This window comes from Ambystoma mexicanum, chromosome 3q, assembly GCF_040938575.1.
Source record: "Ambystoma mexicanum isolate Mex_15411 chromosome 3q, UKY_AmexF1_1, whole genome shotgun sequence".
Classification (NCBI taxonomy): domain Eukaryota; kingdom Metazoa; phylum Chordata; class Amphibia; order Caudata; family Ambystomatidae; genus Ambystoma; species Ambystoma mexicanum.
Genome location: NC_090926.1, coordinates 181,903,675 through 181,918,829, shown reverse-complemented (window position 1 = coordinate 181,918,829; position 15,155 = coordinate 181,903,675). Strand labels below are relative to the sequence as shown.

The 15,155-nt window shown below is 46.0% G+C and overlaps 1 protein-coding gene across 3 annotated transcripts in view; it reads left to right on the top strand.

Annotated features, from left to right (window-relative positions):
- Nucleotides 1–15,155, top strand: part of DIP2B (disco interacting protein 2 homolog B) — a 1,149,028-nt gene that overhangs the window by 913,580 nt on the left and 220,293 nt on the right. For all 3 annotated transcript variants that reach the window (XM_069653448.1, XM_069653447.1, XM_069653449.1), the window contains exon 31: nt 14,532–14,700. In XM_069653448.1, the coding sequence (XP_069509549.1) occupies nt 14,532–14,700 (169 nt within the window). The remainder of the gene's footprint in view (nt 1–14,531; nt 14,701–15,155) is intronic.

The window sequence follows — 15,155 nt, the reverse complement described above, 5'->3', positions numbered from 1 at the left end:
GGCCTGGTTCCTAGTCAGGTTCCAGATGAAATTGTCTCGGGCCATAGTCAGTTTGATGATTTGAGGCAATCACTGCATGATGCCAGTGGACTGGACACCTCTCCGGAGGTGGAGTTTTGTAGGCCTGAGCCTGGCTCTCATGCCGATTCCTCGTACCGGCGCCTTATGGCTAGGGTTTCTGAGTACTTGGGATGGTCTGCTCCCCCAGGGGAGTTTGTGCAGGATGATCTAACGGACATCCTTGATGTTGGTCCCCCAACTGACCCGGTACTGCCGTTCCATATGGCTTTACAGAGAAGGGTGGCGGCGGTTTGGACTGCTCCGGAGAGTCTCCCGGCGGTGGGCAGATCCTTGTCGCGAAAATACCGTCCAGCCAGTAGCGACCCCTGCTACTTGACCAGGCACCCCACTCCGGAGAGTTTGGTGGTGCAGGCGGCAACGGCCCCGGCAAAGCAGGCGTCATACCCTACCGTCCCTCCTGATAGGGACGACAAACGTTTTGATGGCTGGGCGAAGAAAGTGTTTTCTTCTGGTGGTATGGCGCTTCAGGCGGCCAACTCCATTTGTGCCTTGTCTCGTTTCACACACACTCTGTGGAACTGTGTTGCGTTAGCAGCTGAACATATTCCCGAAGGGGACGAACGGGATGGTTTCCTTGCTATGGTCCAGGATGGTAAGGATGCCATGTGTGAGTCCGTTAAGTCGGGTTTGGACTTAGCTGAATGCGTCAGTAGGTCCATGGCGGCGAGCACCGTGATACGCAGGTTTGCGTGGTTGCGGAAGTCGGGGTTTGCTCCTGATGTGCAGTCCCGGCTCCTCAACATGCCCTTTGACGGTGAACACCTTTTTGGCAGCAAGGTGACGAGAGCCTTGAGAGGTTGCAGACCTCAAAAGCTGCAGAAAAGTCGTTTGGCGCTGCAGTTCGCCAACCTCTGCCTTTTCGTCCTAGGGGACAGCAGTGGAGGGGTGGTTCCTTTCGCTAGTACTCGTCCTTCAGTAAAGCGAGAGGAGCTGGCAGTCAGAGGCCAACGCAGGGGTACCAGAGGTGGACGACAGGGTACCCGTGGTGCCAATGCCGCTCGGGCCGTTGCCTCTTTGCCCTCAGGTAACGCCGCAGCCGCTCCCTCTGTCATGAGGCCATGTCCCATGGTTCGCCGGTTGGGGGAAGGCTGGCGCAGCATCTTGTAGAGTGGCAAGCCATTACTTCAGATGTGTGGGTTCTGGAGATCATAACCCACGGCTACTGTCTTCCCTTTCGGCACAGGCCTTGCGACAATTCACCGGGGAACCTCTCTTTGCAGAGTCCGGATCCGCTCCTTGCGCAGGAAATTCAAGCCCTGCTGGAGAAAGGCGCCATAGAACTGGTGCCTGTAGCGGAGAGGAACAAGGGATGGTATTCCCCTTATTTTTTGATTTCGAAGAAAGACTGGGGATTGAGACCCATCATGGACTTGCGCGGTTTGAACAGACTCCTCAGGAAGGACAAGTTCAAGATGGTTACTCTCTCTCAAGTCCTCCAGGCCCTTCAGCTTCATGACTGGTTGGTGTCACTCGACCTCAAGGATGCTTACTTCCATGTGCCGATCCATCCCAAGCACAAGAAGTACCTGAGGTTCGCGGTTGGCGACTCGCACTTTCAGTTTCGGGTCCTGCCGTTCGGATTGACCTCCGCCCCGAGGGTTTTCACCAAGCTCATGGTGGTGGTGGCAGCGCATCCCAGGCAAGGGGGGATTCACGTCTACCCCTACCTGGACGATTGGTTGATCAGGGGGAGCTCTCCCGAGCAAGTCCTGGATCATCTGTCCGTCACCTGCCACTCCCTTCACAGGCTGGGCTTCTCCCTCAATTTAAAGAAGTCCCATTTGACGCCAACACAGCAGCTCCATTACATCGGAGCAGTGCTCGACACTTCCCTGGGGCAGTGTTTTCCTCCCCAGGTGAGGGCTCTTCACATTCAGCAGATGGTGCACAAGTTTCAGCATGCCCAGACGCTCCCAGCGTTCGAGTTCTTGAGGTTGCTCGGCCTCATGGCATCCTGCATTCTTCTGGTGCCAGAGGCTCGCCTTCGGATAAGAATCTTTGCAGTGGGCACTCAAGACGCAATGGTCGCAGTCCTCTGGCAGGATGTCGGACCCGGTTCAGGTGCCGCCCTCGGTCGCCCGGGACCTTCTGTGGTGGGCCGTCGAAGGCAACTTGATGAAGGGGGCTCCATTTTGGCTTCCCTGGCCGGAGGTGACGATTGTGACGGATGCATCCCTCACGGGATGGGGAGCTCATGCCAACGGGCTGACAGTCAGCGGTCGTTGGTCTCCGTCGGAGTCCAGACTCCATATCAATCTGTTGGAGCTGAGGGCCGTCAGGCTAGCCCTGAAGGCTTTTCTGCCGACTGTGCGAGGAAAGAGTGTCCTGATCCTGACGGACAACACAGTGGCCATGCACTACCTCAACAAAAAGGGGGGGGCAGGGTCACTTCCTCTGTGCAGGGAGGCGATGCAGCTCGAGTTCTGGGCCATCCAGCAGGAAGTTTCGATCTCGGCAGTTCATCTGGCCGGAGACGAAAACGTGACGGCGGACGATCTGAGCAGGCAGAGCGTGATCTCTCACGAGTGGGAGTTGGCTCAGGAGATTCTCCTGGAGATCTTCGCCCTTTGGGGGACCCCTCAAGTGGATCTCTTCGCCTCCAGTGTCAACCGGAAGTGCGAAAGGTTTTGCTCGCGGGCATTTCCTCCAAAAGGAGCCTTAGGAGACGCGTTCGTGGTGGAGTGGTCATTCCCGCTGCTGTTCGCGTTTCCTCCAGTCCCTGTCATCCCGCAAGTCCTGCGGAAGTTCGGTTCCCGGATGATCCTCATTGCCCCAGCGTGGGCTCGGAGGACGTGGTACCCGGACCTTCTCGACTTGTCCATCTGCCCTCCATGTCGTCTTCCCTACCAAGACGATCTGCTCTCATGGGAGGGGGGGTCAGGTTCTCCATCCAGAGGTCAGATCCCTTAACCTTCCCGCTTGGCTTCTGAAAGGTTGAGGTATAAGGATTGGGACCTCCCTGAAGACGTGATGGAGGTGTTGCTTTCGGCCCGAAGGCCAGCAACAAAGTCTCTGTACCGTTGGCGTAAGTTCTGCGACTGGTGCAGAGTTCAGAATGTGGATCCTTTTGCATGTGACATCCCCATGGTTCTGTCCTTTTTACTTTCTTTGGCCCACAGGGGCTTGCAAGTGGGTACCATTAAAGGTTACCTGGCGGCGTTGTCCATCTTTAAGCGCTCGTCTGAAGAGTGTTCTTACTTTAAAATCCCTTTAATTTCACAGTTTCTGAAAGGGCTCACTAATGTGTTCCCTCCGTCACCTTTCCTGGTGCCCGGTTGGGATTTAAACCTTGTTCTTCAGTTTCTTATGGGTGCTCCGTTTGAGCCTTTGCATTCTTGCCCTTTGAGGCTGTTAACTCTGAAAACTGTGTTCTTAGTTGCGGTTACTTCCGCTCGCAGAGTGAGCGAGTTACAGGCACTTTCAGTTAAGCCACCCTTCACTGTATTTCACAAGGACAGGGTTGTTCTTAGAGTTCGTCCTTCTTTTCTTCCGAAGGTAGTGACGGAATTTCATTTGGCCCAGAAGGTTGTTCTTCCGGCATTCTATCCTCCTCCGCATCCTGGTAAGGAAGAGGAGAGGCTCCATAGGCTTGATCCTAGGAGAGCTTTAAGCTTTTATGTTTCACGCATGTCCCGGGTCAGAGTGGACGATCAACTCTTTATTGGTTATGCTGGAAAGCGTTTGGGGCAAGCTGTGACGAAACAGACTTTGTCTCGCTGGATTATTTTGGCCATCTCGGAGTGTTACCGCTTGGCGGGTAAGGACCCGCTGGCTTGCGGGCCCATTCTACCAGGGGTATGGCTGCATCTACTGCCCTGCAGAAGGGTGTTCCTATTCGCAACATCTGTGATGCAGCCACCTGGGCTTCAGTACATACATTTGTACGTCACTATTCCCTCGATTCCATCCGAGGACAGGATCTGGCCTTTGGCAAGGCGGTCCTTTGCTCTGCTATTTGATTGGCTATTCTAAATTTTGATTCTAAATTCTTTCCCTCCTCCTTGCTCTGGTACTGCTTTGGGAGTCTGTCATAGATATGGAATACGTCGGAGGACCCAATCCCCTCGAAGAACAAGTTACTTTCTTACCTGGTAACCTTCTTTCGATGGGATGGTCCGACGACGTATTCCATATCGCTCCAGCCCTGCCTTCCCCACTGCAGAATTTCTTTTGCGATTGCAGCTTACGTTCCGCAAGGCTTTGTGTCTGACTGGCAGTTGACTAATGTCACACGTTCTGGGGGAAAAAACTACAACTGAGGCTACGGGCGTCGTGCGTCCTACTTATCACATCGGATGACGTCGGAGGAGGTCCTCGACGGCGCATCAACGTCATCAACGTCATCGACGCAGGACGCAGACGCCGAAAAAAGTTTCCGAAGCAGCACAGCTGTGGTGATTACATGTCATAGATATGGAATATGTCGTCGGACCATCCCATCGAAAGAACGTTACCAGGTAAGAAAGTAACTTGTTCTTCTGATGGATGTTCGTCCCATGGATTTCTCCTCTGCACCCAAGCGTCTTTAGCTCCAGCTTGGTGCACAGGTTAATGGCAGACCTGGGTCCCGTTTTGCCCATTTCTCTGTGCATTTGTCATTGTATTTTAACAATGTTTCGACCATTCTTGGCCTCCACGTACACTCCAAGCGTCTTTAGCTTCAGGGTCCCATTTTGCCCATTTCTCTCTGCATTTGTCATTTTATTTTAACAACTTTTCAACCATTCTTGGCCTCTCACCCACATTAGTGTTTGTGCTCTCCCCTTGCCTCGGCTCCCAATTCCTTGTTCCTGCCCCCTCAACTCCATCCCCCCACACCCAAGCTCTGTGATTGGGCCTGGTAGCCCATAGTTCTATCGACTAGAGTCTCTTCCCCCTGCACCCAAGCGTCTTTAGCTTCAACTTGGTGCACAGGTGTGTGTGTGTATGTATCCCGTTTTGGCCGTTTTGTGCATTTGTAATTGTATTTTAACAACTTTTTGACCATTCTTGGCCTCTTTCCCGCACCCTACCCTCGCCACCCAATTCCTTGTTCCTACCTCCCTGTAGCCCCTGAGTTTCGTGATTGATCCTGGTAGCCTATTGAGCCTATTTCAAACACAGCACCCAGGGCAGCCCCCTGGCTAAGGGCCCCAAGACACAGAGCAGCTCCCGAAGAAACCACTCCAGTTTGTGTTTGCCAGTGTTCGCCTTGGAAGCCTGCCGCCGTCAACCAGCAGCAATCGACAAGGTGTTACCCATTCACCCCTAGACTAACATAAATTACTCCATCATCCCTCCAGGCCTCTGTGTTCAGGTTCTCAATCTAGGGAGACCACAGCTGGCGAGACCAGCTACTCACGTGGGACCTAGGAAAACGACATTGAAGATAAACTCCATCCGAGTTTAGGTATGTATACCTTCCACCTAGTCTTAGGTGACAGCACGGCTACCCATCCATGCACTATAGAATGCTGCTATGGCTACGCAATTCTGGTTTAGCAGCTCCACACTGAAACCCCCGACGTACCTCCACCTCTGCCATTAGTATACAGCGAAAAGCTACAAAAAATGTCAGTCTATCTGGGCACACATCAGGTCCGCAACACTCTCACTCTATCCTTAGCCATCAACGGCACCTGCCAACGTGCCTGACCTCTGGGCTGCTTACTGGAGCCTAGCCAGCCCTCCTAAGACCTAACCTGGCAAAATGCACACACGCATCTTAAAATTAACTTTTAGAATCTCCCACACATGGACTTGGCTCTCTGAGGGCATTCCAACCACAAAACGCATTGAGGCCACACAAATGATGAAAGGGTGCTATATTAATGACGAATACAATAGAATCTGCCTCCCTATCTGCCCCTCTTGGCGGAAAGCTAGTACACCATAGGTTCTAAGGTCCCCCAGCGTCAGAGTGCTAGGGAAAAATGGTGGAACTGAGGTCGCAGGCATGGCTTCTCAATATTTAGCGGCCCCCGACAGCCCGTGCGTTGTAGGGCATGTAGAGGTGTCGGACGAAGCTGAACTGATGCAGCACTGCGCCCCCCGGTGGCGGGATATTTTTTGAAGAAAAGCTGTGCTCAGATAGGATTATCATGGATAAGGAATCTATGGGAGGACCATTCATCAGTAATAAAATTACAGAGAAGTAGATCATTTCTTCATCTAAGGGAAGGGTGGCTTAATTTGTAGGTATTCTATTGTCTTGTAAAGGGTGAGTTTTGGTATTTGTGTTAAGTTAGGTCTGTTTTTCTGGTCTGTGTTAGGCAAAGTTTGTATGCAGTACACATGGGGACCACTATACACAACTAGGACTACAGGTGTAAGCAAACCAACCTTTGGTATAAGTCTGTACTACACAGTTTTGGTATTGGAACTGAGCAGCCAGGCTTATCTTAAGAGGGGAATGTGAGCAGTAATGATGTTACACAGAGGTCTACAATCACAAGTGTTCAAATAAACTCTTATACTCAAGGTTTCTTTGATAAATACTTATTCATTTATCCGTCAGTTATAAAACATTCATAAGCAGGCAATATAATCACACACAAATATACTTCAATACTATTTCAGAATACTTTTCAAGAGGAGTAAAAGGCAAAGATTATTAGAACATGAAAGGTTACAATTATTCATAGACAGTGCAAATCCTTTCAGTTCACCAGAAGATTAAATTCAATAGGCTAAGCCAAAGTCAATGGGCTAAAGTCTTGGATAGGATAAAGCGGTTCTGGTAAGTAAACAGTAAAGTTTTAGCACAAGTTCTCAGAAGTAGTTTGTAAAAAGAAGAATCCTATGTTGGGTCACAAGCTGATTATTCCTGCGAGTTGCAAGCACTTGTATTGTGAGAGGTAAGTACTCTCTTATTTTACAGTACCTTGCAATGAAGAAAAAGAGGCAGCTGATGACTTCTGTTCTTGGCAGTTCCTCCAGATCTCGCTGTTCCTGTGCCTCAGTCGTGGGCACAAGAGGGAGGATGTCTGGGGGCTCGTGCACTGCACTGGGACTGGTCAAAAAGCTCACACTTGGCAAACTTCAATTTCTGTGACTGTGAGTAAAGCACACAAACTGGTGTCCCTCTCCCTGGTCCTACAGTTTCCTGCAGCAACTCTTAGGAAATTCAACCAGCTCTGAGATAGGTGTCCAGGTGGCTTACTTGTGAGTTGATTGGTCCCACCAACTCCAAGGGAGACGTCGTCCTTGCAGGGGCTTCTCCGTCGATGGTTTCGGACGTGCAGCAACGGTCCAAGAGCTGTCCTCTTGGCGCCCACCAAGAGGGGTGCCTGCTGAGTACCTCTTTGCCGACCGGACTGCTTGTGTGTTATTTCACCGTGTGTGAACTTTTCCAGTGGATTCATACTGCACGTTTAAGAAGAGACCCATTGTTATTGTGTTTGAAGTAAGCCACGCCCCTTTGTGCTGGCATATCCACTGAACAATGGGCCACCCTTTATGGCTTCACGCAAATGGTCAAAGTTACAACGCAATCTTGTGCATATGCACTCATTAATCTATATTGGAATCCGTTGGGCATCTCTGACTCACGGTTCATTGAGGATCTAAATGAGTTAATGATGCTGATTTCTCAAGATAAAATGATCACGCACACAATCATAGCAGGTGACCTTAATTTGAATTGTATGGGAAAAACAGTGCCAAAGTCCGGCCATAGATTGAGAGCCTTGAATTATTTCATGGCTGAATGGCTCTTGCCCATCCGACATTCCCGCTCAGCCCACATGTCATTGTGGTACTAGCAGTGCATTAATTGATTATATTTTTGTGAGTTCCTCGCTTTTTTTGTCAGTTGTTGATTTTTGTAAAAACAATCAACAGTGATCATGAGCAGTTAACTGCCAAATAGACAGCAGAATCTTCGAATTGGAGTGTCTCCAAGGCTGCCCACTTAACGAATTTAATGACCAATCCGAGGGGAAACCAGCTTTGATGTTCGGAGGATCATTTAAGTAAATATAGTAGCTTTTTACTTAACCGTTTATCTTTAACAGATCATGGTGTACCCTATTATAGTTTGATGTTGCAATAGTCGAAAAGCCGTATAAAACAGCTCATGTGAAACGACCATTACATTGTTGTGACAACGAATTAAAGGCTATAAAAGCCAAATTTAGGGCGGATAAACGGGAAGCCTTGAAACAGCCCATTGAAACAAGATTTGTTGCACTCACTAGAATTAAGACCAGATATAAAAATTGGTTGAGAACAAGACTCGCAACCTTATATCAAGAAGATGGTGCAAATATGTTATGATTAATACTGTCTAAGAACACAGCAAGGACATGGGCCATTATAAATTGCACACATCAAGGGCACCAAGGAATTATTCAGGCGAATAGTGTAACTGAAGGTAATTGGATCAACCACTTTTCCGCCCTTTATGCCCCCCTATAAATAATGTGAGCCTTGAAACCCTTAAACTGCCGGAACAATTCCATCTATCATTTGATCTTCTTGATATACAATTATGCATAAAGTCGATCAGTCGCTCGAGAGCTTGTGGCCCTGACGGTTTATCCAATTATATGTTTAAGCAGCACCCAGTATTATGGGCCCAAATTCTCTTTAATATCTTATCATTAGTGAATAAATCTCAAATCATTCCACAGACATGGAGACAATCCATAACTGTGCCAATATATAAAAAGGGAGACCGACAAGTACCTAGTAGTTACCGAATCATAGCGTTATTAGACGCCCCCGGTAAAATCTTTTCACGCCTCATTTTAAAAGAATTTAATCAATGGATTTCGAATATGAATCTCTTGGACCCCTACCAAGCGGGGTTTGTAATTGTAATTGGCACGATACCAAACATCATGATCCTCAATTTAATTAAAACTAAATACGCGAAGCTCAGCCAACCACTATATATAGCATTTGTAGACTTTAGGGTCGCGTTTAATTCCATTGACAGAGTACTACTTTATCATAAGCTAAGAAATTACAATTGTCCACCGTCGCTCTTAGCTTTAATTATGCTCCTGCATACCAATACATCTATGCAAGTGAGATTAGCATTGGATGGTACTTTATCAGCGCATGTTCAAACACAGAGGGCTCAGACATGGATGCATTTTAGCGTCAACATTATTGAATATGTTCATTCTGGACATCAGATATTCATTTTTACAAACTGTGTGTGATGCTCCAAAACTAGGCACTCAGTCGATTAACTATCTTTTGTATGCAGATGATCTCATTGTTTTGTCGCAAACGCCATGCGGATTACAGAATGTTAAACACAATAAATCGATATGCCTGTAATAACCTTATTATAAATACATCCAAGACACAAATTATGGTCTAACAGTAAATCATAATCTAGCCCCAAGTGTTTCCAATGGCATTTGGGTACCGAAATACTCGAAAAAGTTGTAATACATTAGTATTTGGGAGTAGTAATCACAAATTCACTAAATAATTATGATTTTGAATTTAAAATTCAACGAAAGTTGCAAGCACTAATTGTCCAAGCCAAGTCCTTAACATACAAATTTGCTAAATATCCTATACCATGTTGTATTATTTTACAAACAAAAAAAAGTGATCCCAGTGCTCACGTATGGTGCCGAAACATGCTTACCAAAGAAGCGCGGGTTCTGGGACCTGCTGGAATCTAAATTCTGGAAAAGGCTTCTGCAACTTCAGAATTTCACTCCACGAGCGGTTATTCGCTTTGAGCTAGGTTTGGTATCGTTGCACTCCCAAGTTCAATGGAAAAGATGTGTGCTTTATTTAGAAAATGTTTGCCAAATTTAGCTTCAACAAATATAGTAGGAATGTTGGCTCGTCATCTGTTATCAATAAAAGACACTTTTCCAGCGTATGGCACCAAAACAACTTGAACACTCTTGCAGATGCTAACATTTCTCTTGACATGTTATTACATAATCCCACCAGAGCTATAGCTAAATTGTTCCAATTTGATTGGATTGTCACAATTGAAAAATGCTCATCACCAAAAGATTTTGATGTTAATCTCTTTGGGCACAAAAAACTAGGAACTCTGGCAGACTATTTGCACAAGTGCCCCTCGCTGTATATATGTAATCAATATCTATGTTTCAGACTTAATTTATGGCACACCAGGGACATAGCAAGGAGGAGGCAAATTCCAGAAGACCAGAGCTTCTGGTGATGGTGTAACATCCAATCCCAAAAAAGAAACACTGCAGCATTGTCTTGTAGAGTGTCCGAATTTAGTGAAAATGCGCAAAAAATATTTTAGCAGAGTTGCATTTTCTCTACTTCCAATGGATCAAATACAGGCATGGCAATGGCTGTTTACTAATAACAAATTATCTGTATGAATCGCTATTATTCAGTATCTTGATGCGTTATTTAAATCTGAAGAAAAATAGGTGGACAAATATCAAGGACGGTAAACTGAATTGTGGGGCATAACAAGGGCTCTTGAAGATATTGGTCCGAACCACAGAAATGAATCATAAATGTCATCTGATATGTACCTAATAATTAATCGTGTAACACAATATCGCAATAATTTTTTCTTTCTCAGGTTTATGTATTTTAATTTGTAAACATTTTCGTATGTCTTTTTTTCTTTTTATTAATAAGCTATTCTTCTCAATATTTGTTGAACTGTAAATGATGAAGTGAAAAATGTATGTATATAGTTGAAAAGATGTAAATAAGTAGATGTGTCTTTTGTATTAAGAATGTAATCTTTTGAAAGGTTCAATACTTTGAACCAACCAAAATTAAAAAAAGAGTTGCAGCAGCTGTCCTCTTCAAGCTCTTCAGTTTCTTCGTTCCAGTGGTCGACTCTGCCTTCCACGCAAGAGACTCGCCTTTTATTCAGTTCTCTCCCATTCATTCCAGCCCAGCTGTCACTCACCCACTGGGGTGGCTGTCCTTGCCGGACAGTCAGCCAGCCAATCACCACAGAGTGCATTTGGGCCTCCTAGGAGACTAAGCACAGGGAGTTTCGGGCACCTCCCTCACTTCCTTCCCACCCCAGACACTCGGGCGCTAGAGGCGGTCTTCACTCCTGAAGCCCGCCAAAGAGCCCAAACCTGGTTTGGCATGCAAAGAGCTCTAGAAGGACCTTTCCACAAAGAAATTGTGAAAAAAGACGAGGACCTATTTAAACAAAGGGTGCTCAGACGCCATCTTGAAAAACATGGCTCCCGCGATTTAACGTTACTGGCGCTGACGGTCAGGGAAAATCTTAGTAGTTTGTTGTAAAACCACTGCCACCAGCCATTCTGAGAGGAAAGGGTAGCATTTGACTGCTACATGAGTATCTAGACACAGGGGGATACTAAGTAAGCCCTCCAGCACTCTATTGTAAGATACAGTGTGCTGGGTCTAGGAATTTAAAAGACTAGTAAAGTCAATTTCATTTTACTTACTCTGGGAAACGGTAGTTTATCCAAGAGAAGGTATTTAAACCTTGGGAAAGCCTAAAAAGGCTTCCCTGTGCCACTGCACTGAGTGTGCTGTGTGACACAAATGAAAAGATGATGCCTATGGAGTTGGTTAGACTCCATAACCAAAGAAAACACAAGAGTAAAACATATCAAAATACTTGAGTGGGAAAAAGGCTCACACTCTCTCCAGGTAAAAAAATAAGTCCTCAAATCCAGCAAAGTTTCTGGGGGTCTCTAAGGTGAAGGGAATTAGCACATTTTGAGAATTCTCCCTAACAGTCTGTCCTTGGTCTCCTATTTTAGGGCTAGAGGGCAGACATCTATCCAGCTGTATTGAATATCTAGTTATTTAACTGTTTATGGAATATCAGTTGGTCTTTGGTCGTCCTGATTTCTTTTGGGACTGAGTTCCATACTTTTGCTATGATGATAGAGGAAGTGGTCCCGCTGCATTTGATATTCTTGTAGTGTTTTGATTCTATCAGTGAATCGCTGCTTGAACTCCATGCTCTTCTTGGCTGGTAGCTGTTGATTTTTTTGATTGGAGGACTTTCCTTTGAAGTGGATTATTTTCTTTACTGGCAACAGTGTATTTCTCAAGGCCGAGATTGATGTGTTCTGCTAAAATGTAACAAGAAAGAAATCTTGCTATTATGTTTTGGGTGCGTTGTAATTTCTAGGATCTTCTAAGCAGGTGTCCAAGGGCAGGCCATCTCTTTTGGATCCCAACATTTGGGGCAGACAAGCGAGGGAGGATCTCCTGGTTAGAGGGTCCTCTGGGATTGGGAAAGGAGGGCCCAAGTGTGAGATATGGGGTCTCCAAGTTTCTAGCCCTGACCTATCCTACCCTCCCTCTACTGTCTTGGGGCATTGCCATGCATGTCCTGCCTCATCCTAAACCTTCCGACAAATATTCATCCTCGAAGGAAAGTAATGGAAAATTAAACCCAAGCGCAGCAAACCAGTTTATCTAACTGACACCGACTTACCCCCTCTGCACTTTCGTCCCTCTAATATTATGAACTACGGTGAGACATCATTTTTTCCTACCCTGTTAACCTCATCATTTGGGATACCATAGTAAAAGAGAAAAAACCACCAATCTCTTATCTTCGTGATAAGGTGAAGATGTGACACATTGTTCCCTAAGATTGAGAAAGGGAAATGAAAGCTGACACCAATACCACTTTTCTATCGTAAGGACACTCCTAGACCAGAAACATAGTATACCCCTTTTCTTGATCATGACCTAATCAAAAACCTTCAGCCTTCATATGATGTATTCAGGCACACTCTCCTCCCCCCCCCAACAGCACTTAAGTACTGTGATGAATAAGAAGTTAAGAGGAAGTTAAAAGGAGTACAGACTTCCTATGATAAACAACATTATAGTACTGAGAAGAAAATGCAGATGCAGATCAAGGCACGTCAATCTCTTCATTTTCTATGTCCCAATAACAAGGCCAGGCTGGGTCAGGCAGTTGACATTAACCATGCATACCTGCAGCCTGTCGGGTATTCAGGACAGTATAAAAAGCACCCAAGCACACAGTGGTTGGAACAAGTTGGGAGGAGAGCTGTGGCTGCCCTAGGACCAGGTGGGGAAATTCAGGGCGCTGAGACGCCAAGGGAGTGCCCTAGAATAGCATGGCCAGAAGCCTGCCCTTCCAGTCGTGAGTAAGGGTCTGGAAAAGGGAGCCGGGAGGCATGCTGATGCCTTTTTATGTCAATGACAAGCGTTTGTTCCCCTGAGCCAAGTCGGAGACCCTGGAGTGTCTGATGGGCATATTGCAAGACCCTGACCTCAGACTACAAGGATGCTGTTAGTAAAAGGCAAGGAAACACAACTGAAGATGCAAGCGATGCAGAAGCCCATTGTGTTTGAGCAAGATACAATCTTATTGCTCGACCGTGTATGGTGAAAGATGTGTCGGGTGGAACTGACAAACTGGTATCTGCTGATACAAGGTAACCAAGTGGTCACGTGCAGGAGTACACGCTGTCATAAGACACTGTAGCTGAATAGGAAGCTCCTGTGAAAAAGGGGAGCTTTTTGCAGCATTGAAAACCAAGGCAAATATAGATCCAAAGGAGGGTGGGTGGCTGTGTGGAAACAAAGACTTTCCACGAAACCAAGAACGTTGAGAAGCATTGGGGTTGATCCAGGAAGGCCGCAGAGACCCCACAAGGAGAGCAGGATAGCTCAAACAATTTAAGGCACCTGTTTGATCGGCCTGTAGTGGCTGGACCGTGCGGTCTGACAACTGCACCTTCAATCAGTGGAGCCTTAGTTGTGAAAGAGATGCATGAAGTACAGAGGCTACAAACCAAAAGAACTTGGTTTAGAGTGGGGAAGGGAGTCCCACCAGGAACCAAGGCAAGAGTAACATTTTTCTAGTAGGACTTTGGAAATGAACTTTGGTACTTAACAGGAAGCAACATTGAACCCTTTGAGAGTTTGAGAACAGTCAAGAAGGTCTGGCTTGAGATGAGTGAAGCCTGAAAGATCTGTTGCAGAGGTGCATCCTGACAAGAAAAAGTTAGTGAACTTTTGTCACGCCAATATAAGTTGACAAGTAAATCCTGAGAACCTGTGGAACTTTCTAAACCCAAGTGCCTTGAACTCGGTTGTCACGTTAACTTTACTTTGAACACTATTGAGTTGACAAAATCCCATACACCCTGCTTTCTTATAGAAGTGCGGGCAAGCATAGGTTTCGACACAGACCATATTTTGTTTTGGACTGACAGACTTGCCTTGGTTTGCTCTCCTTTAGGGAATAGTCCCTCTTAGAGTTAGGGCAAGTTAAGCGTTACACCATCCTGACTATTGAGAATAAAGGTTTCAAACTGTCGTCTCTTGATGCCTTGCCTGTCTCTCAGTAGTCTATTCTGGACAGAATCAATGAGATTATGGTGAGGCTCCGGGGTGGAAAGCTTAGGCACTGAAGGCATACAATGAACTGGCCTAGATTTTGAAGCTATGTGACAAAATTAGGCATGAGTGAAAGTGTTTCTATTCTGTAATGTTTTCTCTTTTTTTTGTGACAGTGTGTACTCTGGTCATCAGTCTGTCCTTATTCCTCCTATGGAGTTGGAAACAAACCTCTTTTTATGGCTTGCCACTGTAAGCCAGTACAAAATAAGGGACACATTCTGTTCGTATTCAGTAATGGAGATGTGTTCAAAGGGACTTGGAAACCAAACTGAAGTATTAAAGGTAAGATGTTGCTTTACATTTTTTTTTAAACTGTACTTTTCTGAAAATTGCCGTTACCGATTGGATTTCTTTCATGGTGTAGTTCAATTCGGTATGCAGTGAATATAATGAATGGCAAATTACAGCAATTTGATCTAAGCATTTATAATGGAAAAAGATTTCAAATGTTATAAAATATATGTGGGATAATGGTTTAAAACAGGTAGGGAGGAGCTAGGGGAGGGATTAGTAATGAAGCCAAACGGGTGGCTGCGGGGGTTGCCCAAATAAACAATATTTTTTGTTGTAGATGTTTAGACCAAAGTGGTGTTCGATATTTATTGGTTAGCTATAATCACATGTAGCCGTTCAATTCATTGCAAAAATAGCCTGCATGTGAAAAGCATTTTGTTTTTGCATATAGCCAATGGGCTTTTATTGCTTTTCAATCTCAAATGTGTTATAATGGAAAATGA